The 16,968-nt window shown below is 34.0% G+C and overlaps 1 protein-coding gene across 1 annotated transcript in view; it reads left to right on the top strand.

Moving 5' to 3' along the window:
- The first annotated feature begins 357 nt into the window (after positions 1-357).
- CFAP20DC (CFAP20 domain containing) overlaps positions 358-16,968 on the top strand; it is a 55,145-nt gene continuing 38,534 nt past the window's right edge. Inside the window, exons 1-7 of the mRNA XM_088528255.1 lie at positions 358-394; positions 945-1,034; positions 1,509-1,602; positions 3,428-3,500; positions 10,256-10,370; positions 12,778-12,931; positions 15,592-15,756. Coding sequence (XP_088384381.1) covers positions 374-394; positions 945-1,034; positions 1,509-1,602; positions 3,428-3,500; positions 10,256-10,370; positions 12,778-12,931; positions 15,592-15,756 — 712 coding nt within the window. The 5' untranslated portion in view covers positions 358-373. The remainder of the gene's footprint in view (positions 395-944; positions 1,035-1,508; positions 1,603-3,427; positions 3,501-10,255; positions 10,371-12,777; positions 12,932-15,591; positions 15,757-16,968) is intronic.

Below are 16,968 nucleotides of genomic sequence, written 5' to 3'. Positions count from 1 at the left end.
CTGATCACAAAATTACAGATTTTATTTGTAAGGAAAAGGCAGCCCTGAGTACTTGGTGCATAAGGGCAACTCTGTAGTTTTTCTGAGAAAACATCAATATTTATTCATTTTTTGAACTTAATTCCTTTGTGGTAGCCCTCTGATACAGTGGGCATACATTCTATTCTCATTAAGTGTAATAGTGTGTAATAAAGTGTAATAATAGTATTTATGTCTTTAAAAAAAGGAGGGGGGCAGAGGTTCACTGCAGGATTGTTTTCCCTGTCAAGTCCTATATAAAGTTCCTTTGTTTTTGTTTATTTGCAGCTAAGTTTATGAGTGTCGTTACAGAGTGAGAAGCTGAAATTATTTTTTCCGTGCGAAAGCTGAAAAAATGTTCAAAAATCAATATCAGGTAAAACATAAATGGCTTTTTGTTAAACCTCTTTGATTTTACCTTTGAGCGAACTCAAAGTGGGATATACTGGGGGGAAAATAGTCCCAGTGCAGAAAAGTTTTGGAATGCTTAATTATTCAGTATTTTTATGTGAAACAGTTGATGCTGTCAGGCATGAAGTGGACCCTGACGCGGTGATACCAATGAGGTATTTCTGCCTATTTCTTTCTTTATGGGCCAGGGAAGGCACCCTACACCCTCTCCCAGCCCAGGTATCGAAGCAGTGCTGACTTTTAACATATATTCTGAACAGCAGCTTTGGCTTATTCTCCCTGTGCGGCACAGGGTTGCTCAGTTGGTACCTCTGGACAGCACCAGTCTTTTCTTCTTCTTCTTTTTTTTTTTTTTTAAATATTATAACCTAGCCATTCTCAGCCTTATACGCTGCTGATCAGTAGTACTGTCTCTGATGTGGGGAGGGATTGTTCTAATGTTCTCAGCTTGCTCAGTGGTGATGCTGTGCTGAAAACCTGGCTGGGTGTTGCAGCCTTAAACTATTTTATTCCAGGGTGGTGCGTATTTTGAAATATTCAGTGCTCAAGGCAAGAATCCTGGTGCAAAGTGGAAGATTTCTGGCAATCCATCAGCTATATGGAAAGTAAGTCTTGTAGAAAACGTCTAAAATTCAGAGTATGAGGTTTCTGACCTGACTCTGGAGTTGTCATTTGCAGTTCTGTCATAATGACAGGCTAAATGACCACTTAAATTAGTACTTTTTACCTTCTTGCAAACTAGGGTGGTTGCACGATAATTTTATAACTTAATTATTTAGAGAGAATCAAAGCTTAAATTTTACTGTCCTAGTAAGCAATGAATTGTGTTAGGCCCGTTGGATCATGACTTAAGTTTATCATCATTGTTTGCTCATAAAACATATGAGTAAAGGACAAGTTTTTACAGATGATAGTATTACTATCACCTCTGAACTGCTATCACATGTTCAATGCAGGGTACCATATGCCAAATTTGATTGCTGTGTTTAAAAAAAATAGTAGCTTTGGATGTTAATGGTATGACTGTTTGTAAGGAGAGGAATTCTGTCAGGATGTTTATGTTTGTTGTTCCTTTATAGGAGTACGATAAGGAGGTAAAAGGTTTTGTTTTTGTACTTGAAGGAAGCAGTCAAATTAACAAAATGCAGCTACCAAAGGAAGCTAGACAAACTCGTAAGTGTCAGAAATATGTCTGTGATATTCTGATGAATGTAAAACCAGCCTAATGCTTCCTTATTCTGGGGTTAATTCACAGGTAGCAAAATACACTTTTTGCTTGTTTGTTAACTTTTTTGTGGGTACAAATAGGTAAAGGTAAATAAATGCCATATTAAAGTAAGTGCTTTAGTGAAGATCCTTGCCTGGTTTGTATCTATTCTCCTAATTTTGCAGTGTTCAGTTCACTGCCGTACCTGAGCCTGCTACAGGCTGACCTAGAGCAGATAAATTTCAACTCGTTCAACACTCATTAAAGTCAATCAATCAATGATCCTTTGAGTCCAAAATATTAGCAGGATATCATGAGTTCATTTTTACTTATTTTAAGAATTAAAATAATTGTATTACTGTGATCATAAGCTCTTGTAAACAAACTCCAGTACATACATTTGTTACAGACAAGTCTGGAGATGGAAAGCCTTTCATTATACTCTTGCGGAGGTGGTTCCTATTACTATTGACTCTCCTTTAAAATACATTTTTGAGGAGATGATGTCCGAACCATCTGCAGGGCATACAACTACAATCATAACTTACTCCTTAAATTCTACTGCACAGGTTGTACTTGCTTGAGGCTTGTAGTAATGAACCAGACTGGTTAAGATTTAACTGCTTGCTTTTGGCAGAGAAAAAAGAGAGATGGTGATTTTAATTGACTGCAACAGGAATCTTCTTATATAATGCAAGACTTTACAGGGTCTTATAATTACAAATTAGTTTCAATTTGCAAGCATACACAAAAATAATAAATGAGAGATTGAAAAGTTTGGTCATGCACTGAAGTCTTAAAGATTTATTTGATTTTTGTAAAAGAAATTTAGTATTCTCTTCAGTATTGTATATATTAGACTAATGAATCTTTCTGGGAAATCCAACTTTATTTTTTTTTATTGTCAATATTAAAATAAACTATTGCAATCTAAAATGAGAATTGAGAATTAGTGCTGTGGATTATCACTGCTAGGACTAGATTGGTTTTAAATTAACTCTAGCTGGTGGTGCAGTACTATAGTCATACTTCTATCCATTATAATTCACTGTCTCTTTGTCTCCTTCTCTCTTCAGGTGTATATGCCTCAAATATTTTAGTTATCACAGATAAAACAATCTGCCAGCTGTACTGCAGTTTTTGAACACTCTTCCAAAATGAAAGTCAGAAAGTATACAAATACAATTCAAAATGTAGTTAGTGTCATTCTACCCACAAAAGAAGGACCATCTGAATTGGCATCTTTCAGAAGAGGAAATAATGTTGCTTAAGTCCTGTTTAGTCACTAAAGAGCAGCTCATACCCTCCCTGAACCAATCGCTAAGAGGGGGAGAAAAAAAAAATTCAATTCAGACAGTCTTGCACCATTTTTTCTTAATGGGAAGCTAAAAGATTTTCCATGTTGTTCCCTCAGTTAAGCTACATTCATGTTGGTCTCAGTATCAGAAGCCTCCATTGAGCACTGTTGATATGATCTGGATAGCGTTTCTATCAACAAGATTTTTACGTGCTGTTACGTGCTCTTGAAGCACACTGAGGAATTCCAAGCAAAGGAATAGGTTCCATTTATGTTAATGAGATTCCCACCTTGACCCGAGATAGGACTTTTATAACAACATTGTTGTTACAGTTTGATTTGGTTTTCTTTAAAGTTTTTTTCTGTGTTTGTGTGTTTTGTGAACCTTGGGATATAGTGTTGCAGCATTATAGCTGTGCATCGTCAATGTTCCTGATGAAGTGTTCATGTACACACACAAAGCACACGTTTAATTTCTTTTTATCTGTTTTCAGTTGGACTGATCCAGCAGTTTCTGACACTTCAGATTTTTGTGCCGTTGGGACAAGACTTCTCCACCGAGTTACTGTAAGATGCATAAAATTTCCTTGCATATTTAATGTAAAGCGGATGCCTAATTACAGCCATTAATTATAGTGGCAGATTTTGCATTAAAGCATAGTGACTTATCAAGTCAATATGAGGTAATTAAGCTAATGAGATCATTATTTCTTGAATGTTTTCGGATACTGGCATCCCTCTGAAGACAAAACAAATTCTAAAAATCATGAATGAAGATGTTAAGAAATCTAGAAGAAAAGGGATATGAATTTAACAAACAAGTATTTGGAAGTATTGGCTCATGAGGATGTCCTGAAAATTAATGAGAAATGCATAAATAAAGATTTTGGGGTCCTTTGGTTTGGGGGAATAAAGAAATATGTTTTAAATACTTTAAAAGAAAGGCTAAAGGTAAAAAGCTAGAACATATTGGGGTGTATATTTGATGTAACTCTCTACATGCTGTAAAGAAAGATACAGTAAAACCAGACACTTTTCATTAGTTGAGCGTGGAATTTATCTTCCAATTGTCTGCAGTATGGTATTAGCTTTGGTTATTTTGAATACTTATTGCCATCCAGCTATAGCTGTTACCAAGAAGTTCTCCACACTTTATCTTCTCTTCTTTTTCTTTTCCATCACTTGTTTCCAGTAACAAATTTTGTATTAGAAATCAACTCTAACTGATATAGCTATAATTTTCTTCAGGACTTGCAAAATAGATGTATAGTCTGTCCTTTCAGGCTTCTAATGACCTAGTAAATATTGAAGGCAAGTTGTTCTTGATTCACATTGCTTAGACATATTAGTAGTAAGCAACTGGTATTCATTCATTCATTCATTCATTTATTTAAAGAACTTCTTCCTTGACGATGAACAGAATATCGATTGTACTGACACTTCCTGGAGTTTCATGTTCCAGGATGGTTTCTTGCATAATATTTTACTAGCTGAATCTTTCAGTGCCTTCAAGTGAACGTTAAGATCATTCTAAGCCACCATAGCTGCAGATGTTTATTTAAAAAAAAAAAAAAAAAAAAGACACTCTGGCAATTTTTATAATAGCTGCACATAATGATTTATGGAACACTTTTTCCTATCCTATTCTGTATATAAATGGAAATATTATGAATTTAGTTTGAGGCTCATTCTGTCTTTTGCAGTGTGTTCAATGATTGATCCAATCAGCAAACTAAAACTACAATCTTTTTTCAAGTCCATGATGCTGGTATTAGCTGAGCTAAAGCTTCCAACTTGCTGCTGACAACGAGTCATGCAAGATTTCTGCCATAAATACTGAAAATGCCAACAAACATTTAAATTAGCCATCTTGTTTTTTGGTTTGTTTTTGTTTGTTTGTTTGTTTTTATCCATTTAGGTGGATATGTATCCTAATACTTTAAGTGGCGTGATCAGATAATATTAACTATCACCACATTAATTATTGATCTGCCCAACAAGCACATGAGAGGTTGTTGATGAAAATATTCACCGAAGCATAATAAAATTAGAACTAAAGTGCAGTGCATGTAATATGTGCAGCTTTTTTGAGCAAATAGTAGTAAAACTGTTAGTAATGCAGGATATAGCCATCTGTTGTAAGTTTAGTAGTCAATTGTTAAATCGTCAGTTTTATGGATCTTGCTACCTTTCTGAAAAAGAAAAAGTCAGTGTTTGGAAAATATTTGTTGATAAAAGAAAACACCATCTGGCTTGTGTTGGCATTCTTGGTTTCTCTTCCAGAGTATGGGCATGTGCAGGTGCTCCATTTCTGCAATTGGCAATTTATCAAAAACATGAACATTCATTCTTGTTAAAATATTGTTTAGCTGGTCGTTTGTCATACTTTTTGTGATGTGCTTGTTTCAGATGCTAGGTATCACGTGAAATTAGTTAGTCGTGTTACTCTATGTTTTACAGCAGGCTTGCTGAGATGAGGAAATAAATGTTTAAAATTCAACTGTAGCCTCAAAAAAAATACAGTGGTCTGAAAAGAGTCAGAAACTCTCTTTCAGTTTGTACTATGTGCTATTTGGCCTTGTGTAAGGAAAAAAAACTTAAAACTTTATTGAATCTTCCTCTCTAGAGATTTACATGACACTCTCTCCTTGGTAGAATACATAGAGAATGTCTCCTGGGAGGAGTCTGAGCTTTTCTTCTAGAGCTTGCAATATCGAGATTTACATTCTGCTTATTAAAGAAAGCTTTAAAAATAAATTCACCTCGATCCAAAAGCAGGAGCATTAGCTCTTTGTTTTGCAAAGTTTCTTCCAAAGTTTGAAAAATACCCTGCTGATAATAATTTTAATCAGAGATAAAGTTAAATATTTCTCAGATCTCTTAGAATTGATAATGCTTTGCTAAGTTTTAACTTGCTAGGTAATGCGTCCATTTTAAATGTATGATACCCTATTAAATGAACAGAGTAAATGTTACAGTGTTGGATAGCCTGATGATATAACCAAATAAATTGCTGTCCTAGATTCCTAGAAGTATTAATTACATACCTTCTCTTAGTGGATCAATTTAAGTCATCTGCAGAAATGACTGAATCACGTTTGATTGGTTGGTAGCGTTTGTTGGTTAGGATGACAAAAATGGGAAAATTGCGAGATCCCGTGTTAGTTTTGTCTTTTCAAAGGACAGTTTTAACAGCAGTTCATAGACCTCAGTAATTGGAACAAATGGTTTAAGTGGGAGAAGTATATATGTATGTAAGAGAACTATTTTATATATAGCAGGTGTATACCTGACCTTTGTTTGCCTTTCTAACCTTGAAAGGACAAATCATATCTTCTTAACAGATAAATTCTTGGAAAAGAAGATGAAGTGGAAAGGATAACAGCCAATAAGCTAGGGAAAGAACTTGCAAAATGAGTTAGAGGCATAAATAATTGCATTATAAGCATAATTTGTTTCAATTCTGGAAAGGATGTATGCACTAAAATTTCCACACATTAATACTTATTAAAGTATTTTGTCTATACTAAATAGGTTAAAAAAAAATTTCCAGAATTACAGTTTCCTAAATGATTTGTCACATTTTTTTCATGCTTTGGAAGAACTGTTCACCATGCTGTAAGAAAGGATTTGCTCAAAACTTGATGGGAAAAAGCCACATATATGACCTGATTTTAGAAACAAAGGATGGTAAAATATTGCTAGATGTTTCCAGAACACATACTAAAGATATTAATGAACACTTCCAGAATGATTTTTAAGTATGTGAAGTTCTGAGAGTAATGAAACTCTTGCTACAAGTTATTTCTGATCAGTCAAAATATCAGATCATTCTTTTAGTTGGAGAATTGTTTGCAAATATATCAGTATCAGGTAGGTTGAACTAAAGAATGGGCAGTTCTTCATTGTTGCTCATATTTCAAAAGGTCGGGGTATTTTTTGGTGTTGTTTGTTTTATTCTAGCGACAAAGTTTTCCGATTCTCTATGTACCTGCCACCTATATTACTACCTTTTTGTGGCTACAGTTAAGGGGACTTTGGGGAATTTTGTTCTTAATTCTCTGCAGAAAAAAATGAGGTTAACAAAAAAATATCCAATATATGAAAGTAAAGCTAGTTCTTTACAACTAATACTCTGTCCTTGAAGGGTTCATCAGCTCTCTCAATCTTGTATTTTGTAGAGTTTTGATTATTGACATAACTAGGATCAGAACACAGAGCTCTGGATTTCAGGTGGTCAGACGTTAAATTTAATAGCACAGTTCCTCTTAGGAGAGTAACTTAAAAGTGTGCCAAAAAAAAAAAGATTGAAATACAGATTTTTCCTGAATGAGGAAATTTAAGAATCTGTGACCATGGCAAATCATCTATTGCTATTCCTTTATTTTTCTAGGTACAAATTGGGGATGGTTTTAATACTATTTAATATTTACGAAGCTTTTATAGAGAAAATGGTCCTGTGATTGCGAAGTGCTTATATGCTAACATACTAATATTACCAGAGGATTCTACCTGGATTTTGAGCAGTAAATGTGGAGATTTACATGAATAATACATTGTATGGGAATTGCTCTTTGCATAGCAACATTAATGAAATACCTGCCTTCATGTTTGGTAAACTTCCAGATTGAGTCGTTTATAAGAAGAAGAAAATCCTTTATTTTAACAACAAGTGAGCCTGATAAATGAAGCGTCCTTTCAACAGTCCAACATCATTTTTTTCTAAGATCATTTTAAGCCTTGAATTGAACATTAACAAATGTTTATAAATTATATACAGAAGCAAAGTGAATAGGTAATCTGAGGAGATGGGTTTATCTACACTCTTGGTAGTTGCTACCATTTATTCACAATCTCACCATAGTTACTATTGTGAGGAGAATAGTCAATCAAAGTTGAAGATGCAAAATAAACCTGAAAATTGAATTGAAAAGTAATTTTACTTTCAAATGGTTTGCAAATGTAGATGTTAAGCGCGAAATGAATGCAGTTAATGACCATATCTGGGAGAGTTATGCACCTGCTGATCACAGGAGTATTATTATAAATGAGGTTGATTTTCTTGTTGACTACCTCATTTTTCTCAACATGGTCTCATTACTTTTCTGTCACATGTCTGACCCTTAGATATGAATACTGGAGAAGAGACATAATAAAAATAAGTTAAGGGTTATATAGATGTTTTTAATACATCTTTGAAAATCAAGGATGGTAGTACAGATGTTTCTTGTCTTTATAGGTCGTGCTTTTTGATGGCATAAAGTTGAGTTTCACAACAAGTGCTCAGTCATTTTAGTGAAAAAGTTCTATCTCTTTATCTCTGAGTTACTTCAGATAAAAGCTTTGTCACACCTGTGTTTGGTTTTTATTTTCCAAGCAATAGTGTAGTTGAAAAGTCTGAAAATTACATGAGCTCCTGAATATTTTTTTCTTTTCATAGCAAATAAATTATTTTACAAAAGTTTAAGGGCATCGTCCTTCTCCAAATTTGCTGCTGCTTATTTGAATATTTCACCTATTTTCTGCTGTAGATTAAATACTATCTTATCTCTTGAAATGAATTTTAAACTCCTTTAGATGTGACTGTAACTATTCTTTTAAGGTTTGCTTCTTCTATATAGTATACATGCTACTATGAAAAAAGAAAAGATTTTTTAGACTTACATTTCAGAGTTTGGTGTACAAGTGCACCTTTTTATCTAAATGGCTGTTTTCTGTTGCACTTCAGAATGTAACTGAGCTGCACATACCCTAATGGCCTTTTTATTGCCAGCAGAGAGAGAAAACTATTCAAATAAAAGCAAATTATGAGGTTTAAACGTATTTCTTGAGCTAATATTATGAAGTAAAATTAAGGTTTTAATGCTATTTGTTTGGAGGTATGCATGGCTTATGTTTAACTCCCCTCTGCTTTGTCATAGCATCATTTAAAGCAACATTCTCTACTGAGGATTACACAGTTTGTGTCTCAGCACTCAAGTTACTGTTGCTACCTGCTTCCTCAGCTCAATTTCTTAGCTATACATGGGAGCTACAGGAGGAGTTTGAAGCATCCACTTTGAAATTCTATGTTGCCTCCAATTCTCAGTGTCTCTGAATATCAACAGGCCAAGTGAGGAGGTTGTGAGGGGAAAAAAAGAAACAAACTGCTTCCCTTGAAGCTCTTCCCAGCTACCAGGGGACAGGAAGGCTTACCTGTGTTTTGCCAGTGGGGCTAGCTTCAGATGAAGCTTCAGAGTTAACATTTCAGGATTTTTATCAGCCAATTTGGACTGATGACTTTACACTTGTTCTGTTGCTACAGGTAGTCTTTAGTAATAAGAAAGTATTTTCCTTTTAAAAAAGTTTAGGGGACACACAATTCTAAAGCAAAAGCCGATATTCAAATCTTATGGAGATATAAATAATTATTTTTTTAAAATAAATGTGTCAAAAAATTGTTTATAGTAATTATCTGTCATCTTCTCAGAGGGGGTTTTAATTACAGAGACAAACCCATCTGTTAGAACTAAGGTTGTTCAAAAATTATAGGTAAATTAATCATGATTTCCCCCATAAAAAATGCAGTTTTAAAAATAATGTCTATTCTAGAGTAAAACAAAGTGAGACTGGTGGGAGGCCCCCAGACATGAAGGGAACAAATGTAAAAATTAGCCTCTTTATCGTTTTAAAGCAAACCTTATGTGTGTGATTGTGCTCTGAATCCTTTAGAGGCATTCAAATTCGGTGTCCTTGGTGTCCCTGAAAGATGACCTGAGTAGTCAGCAATAAACTTGCATATTATAATTCATGCTGGAAGATATGTGCTCAGGAAGTGAAACAGACAGGCCGTGTTTTGTGTCTGTCTTCAAGGCGACAAAGAGTCTATGTAAAGTGACAGATACATTTTTAGGAGGAAAAAAAAAAAAAAAAAAAAGCAGATAATGTTTTTCTAGTTAGCAGGTGACAGTGTGTCCCAAGGAAATGCAAGCTTAAGGGGCAGAAACAAGAATGGTTATTAAAGGTTAGTGTGTTCTCAGTTCATACAAATTGCATTCTTTCATAGTCTGAAAGGCTATGGAAATCAAGTGAAGAGTGTAGACTGTTGAAATAAAATTAGCATGTAAAGTGATTTTATGTATGCAGCAATATAGCACCAAGTTTAAATTTGAGAAAGAAATCTCATTACTCATCTCGTAAAAGGAGTAATTCGCAAATTCCATATTTGCTATCACAGCCATAAATGTTCTACATATAAATAGTATTTTTTTATGATTGCCCAAAGATACTGGGTTAGTGAATTGACAAAGATCCATTTCTTCTTTCTTGCTTTTCTTTTACAGGATAACTGATTTAGGAAATATTAAAAGAAGATTGTATTTATCAACAGTCCACAAGGAGTTGTCTGTAACGCCTCTGCATGCAAAAATTCCTCTTTTTATGATCAAACGCAAAATAGTAGGTACCTTGGGAATATTCCTTAACTTCTGATTGAGCCTTTTTTTTTTATCAAAAGGATTTTATACAAATTTACAGACTTGAACAAGTAAATGTGTTTGTTTCAAAATTCCGTTCCTGTTAATTCAAGAAATATGTGCGAATCCCCTCTATCACACCCACTTAGCACTTTCCCACCCTTCTTCCAATATTGAGAATTCATTTCCTTTCCTTAAGATTAGCCATGAGAGAGAATATTTTATACAAACCTCTCAAGTCGTAAGTACTTATTTTAAGATAATTTAAGTGAAGGCAGTTGAGATAATTTTAGATTTCAGGAGTTTCTACTTTGAGAAGAACTTTTTTTTTTTCTTACTAAAATGCATCAGGCCATGCCCCTGAAGTTACCATTCATTTAAAATCCACTGAAATAAAATTATTTTGTCTTCAGGATAATTTCAGTTAGCTGGTCTTGGTGTCAGGCTAGCACAAATGTTTCAGGTTTAAAGTACGTATTAGTATACACTAAATTAAATTCAATCAGCGTATGAACTTCAGTTATGTATTTTAATTTAGATAATAAATCATTCATGAGAGATCTGTCTAAATGTGTTGATCTGTCCTAATGACGAAATATTTTAATAACCATAACCTCTGGCCTATTCTTTAAAGAATATGTCTGCCTTTTTTAGCATATTGGAAGATATAGCCATCTGTTTTCTTTTAAATAGTGATCTCTCTTTTTATTGTAACTTTTACTTAGGAAATATGTTACTTTACTGATTAGAGAGCTCTTTTACAGGGCTATGATAGTTTAAATTATTTTATACATATGCTGAGCATTATTATCAGTAAGATTGGTTGTGAATAAGGAAGTAATTTACTGTGTGCTTCATCAGTGGAACAGAGTTTACATTTTCATATGCTAGCTTCCCCTGTATTATGTTTTCCAAATTACACTCTTTTTCAGCCTCGGCAGTAGACTTAGAAATATCATCAGTAATTAAAAACCATGTTTTCCATTCCACTGCACAGTGTCTTCATAATAATTCTTTCCTTCCAAAAATTGAGACTAGGAAGGTTGGAATAGTAATGAATACACAGGTCATGGTTTATGCACCTAAGTATTTTCTTAACAAATATTTACTTTTTGGCATTTAGAAAACTGTACCTTTACTTTGGCTTCATAAGAAAATAAGGCATATGTAATCATTATGTCTGACTGTTCTTCTCCCTTAAAAAAATTCCAGTCCATTGGTCAATTAGAGCTAAGTTTTGCACATGGGTAGTCATAGGAAAATGTGTTTCAGCTCTGCGGTGTTCATGGAAAGGGCTACCTTGCTTCCCACGTCAATCTCCCTTTATTTCCCTGATACAGAAGGCGTGTTAGCATGAGCTCATTCCTTATTAGATCTAGGAATCTATGAGGAATGAAATTTAGGAACACCTCAACCGTGAGCATGCGTGTTTTTAAACATCAGAGAATCCATCTGCAAACATAAAGCCACAAGAAATCATGTTTTGTTAGTGCTGGTTGTGGAACTGTTTGTCTTATATGAAACTTTCTTTTTTTCTAGGAGCATACTGAATTGTGTTAATGGTCCACATGCAAAATGCAGTTGTTCATTTATAATAAAATGGCAATATGGGAATATTGAGTGGCAAAAAAATGAAAATGAGAGAATTTAGAATTAATGGAATAGTGCAGAAAAGCATAGTACAGTGATGCTATGTCTTCCTCTTGTGTTTCCTGACACAAATAAAACAATTAATTAAAGCGAATTAAAACACATATTTAAGTAGGAATTGTAGTCAGTTTTAATGGGCTTTTGGAATGTCTCAGCAGGAATGGGTAGTTTTAAAATGTAGTTCTAAAATGTTGTGGTGTCCTGTGATCTTGTCCATGCTAGAAATCTGCACTATAGTTTGGAACATGGAAGGGACATGGTCGCTGGAGGAGTCGTTTTCATGAAATGCCAAAGCAAAAGAAGAGTTACCAAGAATCTCACCATTTAGTCTTTGAAGCACTTAAGCTGCAGTAACTTTTAATAATGATTGAATATCGTAATCAAATAATAATGAAGAATAAAACTTTTTTTTCTCAGAAAACTTTCAGTGGATATATTTTCTTTCAAGCTGCTTACTTAGAATTAGCTGTGGAGTATCTAGCAGATGTGCTGGGTAACAAAGCTCACTTGGGCTGGCAGTTCCTAGATCATCTGCACGACTATTGATTTGTTTGTATAAATAATTGTTGTAAGTGCAAATACAGCAATATTTTTTAATAGCAAAAATGTTGTGCATTATAAATCGTAGCCTGTGAGAGTCTAATGCTGCACACAAGCTTCTTTTATAGGGAGTTATGTATTAATACTCTTCTGCAATGATTAGTGGTTGGAATTATTATTTATTTATTTCTCTTTTCTAGTGGTGCAATATGTGCATTGACTTGGTAGCATTCACCAGTGAAATATTCAGAGGAGCTGTCTTCCAGTCTTTGGATGGAATTATTATTTCAGCAAACTGTAAGCTAAGAAAGATCTTCACTTTAAAAACCAAGCCTCAAGATACAGCTGAGGAAGGTGATGTGTTGTAATTACTCTGTAGCCTTAGTATGACGGTTCATATTTGAAAATCAAGAGCTTCATCACTGGTTTTGCAATTTGAAAGATTATATGATTTAATAAAAATTAAGATGACAATATAGCATATTAAATCTACTAGTCCTGGACTTAGGTAATCAATTAAATATATATGTCCCCTTTTTGAGCATTGACTTCATTAAAAGTTTTTTATTGAAGAAATTCTGGCAAAATTTGTCAAGAATAGAGCTTGTTTTAAAGGTTTCTTTTTTTAAATGCTGACAGAAGGCTCCTGTTGGCTGCAAAGAAAGATGATGTTTGAAAAGAAGGAATCTTTCCCTGATTTTCTCTGACTTGGAGCTTAGCAGCTAATGAAGGATTTCTTTAAATAGCCCGAGACAAAACTGAGCCCAAGACTGAGCAAGGGCTCAGACCTACAAAACTGGCATAGATACCTTTCTGTGGTCCTTGGTCCATTTCTCCTTAATATACATTAAAGAGAATACCTTGTTCATTGGGAAAGTAATATTGGTAGTGAACTGCAAAATGAAAGATTTAAATTTGTAATAGAACAGGGTATTGATCAAAAGATATTAATCTCCAAGCTACCATCATAGTCCTGAACTGTTATTTTCCAAAGCGGGGAACTTCATTCCTTTCTGATGTTTTGTTAACAGAGAAGGAATTGAAAAAGCACAGAACTTTTTTTTTTATTTATTTTATACAGAGCTTCAACTTTCATTCAGATTTTCATTTTGTGACTTTTGCAGGACACTCCATAAAGAAGGGTTCCAGTTTTGAAGGAGAGAGTAGCATTAGCTACTCTTAACTAGCAGTAGTTTTCAATATCAGCTATGAAAATTGTGGCTTGCTTAAACAAAAACTAAAAACTATGTCATTCTGAGTATTTGTAGTTAAATACAAGATAATCAGGCAGTCAAGGATGGTTGTATTTTGTATATAGAAAGATTTTGAATGGTAATTGAATGTTTCTTCTATGTGAAAAACCTAAGCCAGTAAGGGAAATTAGGTCATCATTGTGGTTATTACCCCTTTTTTTTTTGTTGATGAACTTACAAGAAAATATTAATTTAAAATTTTAAAGAGAGGGTCTGGTAAATCGTCAGCAAAACTGCAGTTAAAGGTCTCACTGATTTTAATTCTATCAGTGCCCTGTTTTCCCTCATTTGTTACACATAGTTTTGAAATGTACGTAAATGGTCTAATGATTTCCGAAATTCCAAGCGAAATGTGGTTAATGTAATGAGTAGAGAGTTCTAATAAATTGTGTGTATGGAAAAGCATTGTACTTTTAATTGTTGGCTTATTAGTTTTGTGATTATTACACACCTGGTGGGCATTAGGGTTTTCTGTATGAATTTCCTTCTCTAGGCAAGTCTTACAATTAGATTTCAGCTCCTGTTTTGGAGGCATTAAAACAGCCCTACAGTGCATTGCCAATTACAGATAAACAGTATTTTTTATTATTTTTATTAATTAATTTTCAGTTAGCAATCACAGCTTGTTGAGACTCATTTTCTCACAGATGAGTGGGGACTATGGTTTCAGCGCATATCATGGCTGCTATTCATACATAATAGCTTGTATATACCATTTTTTTTATTCTTATAAATGATCGCAAGTGGAGAGTAGTAATCACTCTGGGAAATATTTTGTGTATGAGGTATTTGAGATGGAATAGGCAAGAAGAATTCACCTCTGCCCTGTATTATTAAGACATACAAAACTGATGTATGTAGTTTGTGTTCCATAATAATCCAGAAGTTAAGTACACCCTTGTTCTATCACTAAGCGTTGTCTCATTATGTTAAATGCTCTACAGGCATAGTGAAAATAAGAGTATTTATGTTAATAAACTAGCTAACAAAAATATATTCACTGTTCAAATATGATATGGGGCATTTCCTGTTAAGTTCTCAATGCTGCAATCATTATTCATGTTTGGTTTTAAGGTTATTTTTTCCTATTATTATTCAGAGCAGAATATGCATCCCCTTATTGTAACAGTATATAAATTGGGAAGAAGTCACCTCGGAACTTCCCAAATGGTTCTGATGCTAGAAACCTTGCTTTACGTATTGATTTTCACAGGGAAAGCAGAGATAATTGGATCACATTCTAGTGGTGCATGCTGTCTCAGGAGGAGAGAGGCTGACACCTTCTCAGTTTCCAAAAGAAGTATAATAGCATCCAAAAGTGTGGAACTAAAGCTTGGCAAATTCATTATTTGTGTCGATGGGATTTCCGTATTTGCTACTTTAGTCCCACCGATGGCAGTGTCATTTTCAGATTATGAGTGTGTTTGAAAAATCAATGTATCAGTATTGGAGCTAAAGCTGAATTTTAATAAAAATGAACAAAGTGTGTTTTATGATTTTAACTTATCTTTCTTACTCGCCAATTCACAGTTTATTTACTGTTATGGCCTCTTTTAATACGTATGTTTTGGGCCTAAAAAAAATCAACAGTGTCATTCTAAAATTAACATGGTTTTAAATGGATAATTATAGCAAACTTTTCTAATCAGTTTTTTTTTATATATAATCGTATGGACTGCAGTATAGAAAAGCTAACAACAAATAATTAATTCTTGTATGTGTCAGCTTTCAAAAAAATGAAGCCCATGTGTTTGATTCTAGGTGTGAGTGTTGTTCCACCTGCACCTGACAAGCCCACAGATGGTATTCCTCGAAACTGCCAGTTAAACACAGATGTGCCGCAAGTTACACAATTGCTGAACTTGACTGAAATTCAGAAGTCAGAGATAAAGTGTCGGAGCCAACCCATAACAGTGCAAGAAACAGGTATTCTGTTGCATTAAAATATTGTGAATGTGTTATGTACATTTAACAGATACTGCAAATAACAGATTTTTATACAAAGTGTATGTTAAGGGTTCCAGAGACATAAAACAACCTTTGCACAACCCTAATATTATGCTTGCATAAACACATCTGTTCTGTAGTTTAAGGTCTGTCTGCAGCCTGAATAATTCTGATTCAAGCATGGGATTTATAATAACAGTATCTTTGAGGATTTGGCTTCTAAATGCACGTTCAAATGTCGCTGTTTAGCTCTTACATTTGTAAGAATATTTATGAATGTTTTTGGTTTTAATAACAAAATTGTTATACCAATATGACCAAGCAGAATACACAGCTTATGCTGTGAAGAGGAAAATCTTGTCTTACTGATATCACAGAATTATTTGAATGTCTCAGTAAACCAGAAGATAATAAGACATAATTTAAACTTTGACAAGGTTGTGTAGAGATTTACTAAAGAAGTTAGGCTGTCATGTACGAAGACACAAACTATTGACTTGTATAAAAACTAAGAGACCAGAAGTAAACAGTAGGATTTAACTGTAGATTTTCATTGTAGCTGAAGGCTAAGATCAGGAGACTCTAAAGTTTTGTACTAGGTTCTGTATTCTTTAGTATAGTTAGGACTGTTCTGAAAATAAAGTGAATAATGTGAGAAGCAAAATGCTGACACAGAGATCTTAAATTTGTCAGGAGTGGGACTTCAAAAAGGTTTAAACATGCAAATAAGCCATCCCCAACTTCTTCATAGGCAATAGCACAGAGCAGGTAATGTGCCAGAAATGTCATACTTGGCTTAAGATGAAGTTTCAGTTTCGTATTTTTATTTCCTTTGCCAGCGTGCTGAAAAGTTACAAATTTGGAACTACTGTACTATGTAAACAGGTAGCATGATACCATCTAAAAGGCTTGACTTTAATATAGAACTGTATATGGGGGAAAAATGCAAACTTCACTTAATCTTTAAAGTGCCAAATGGCTCAAAAGTAATTATCATGACTGCAGCTCAGTGGAATTGTCAGATTAATATATATCTATAGCTTAAAATATCTAAAATACAAAGTAGTGGGAAATTCAAGCTTGTATGAAATGGAAAAGGTATCAAACATTTAACTAGGTTGTTTTCATCTGAAATACTTTATACGTTATCAATTAACCCATCTCAAAACATTTTGCAGACTAAAAAGGGAT

Source organism: Tinamus guttatus, unplaced genomic scaffold, assembly GCF_059628265.1.
Source record: "Tinamus guttatus ecotype Peru unplaced genomic scaffold, ASM5962826v1 Tinamus_guttatus_pri_ptg000307l, whole genome shotgun sequence".
NCBI classification, from domain to species: domain Eukaryota; kingdom Metazoa; phylum Chordata; class Aves; order Tinamiformes; family Tinamidae; genus Tinamus; species Tinamus guttatus.
Note: the sequence above shows the minus strand (reverse complement) of the source record. Positions and strands in the feature narration are given on the sequence as shown.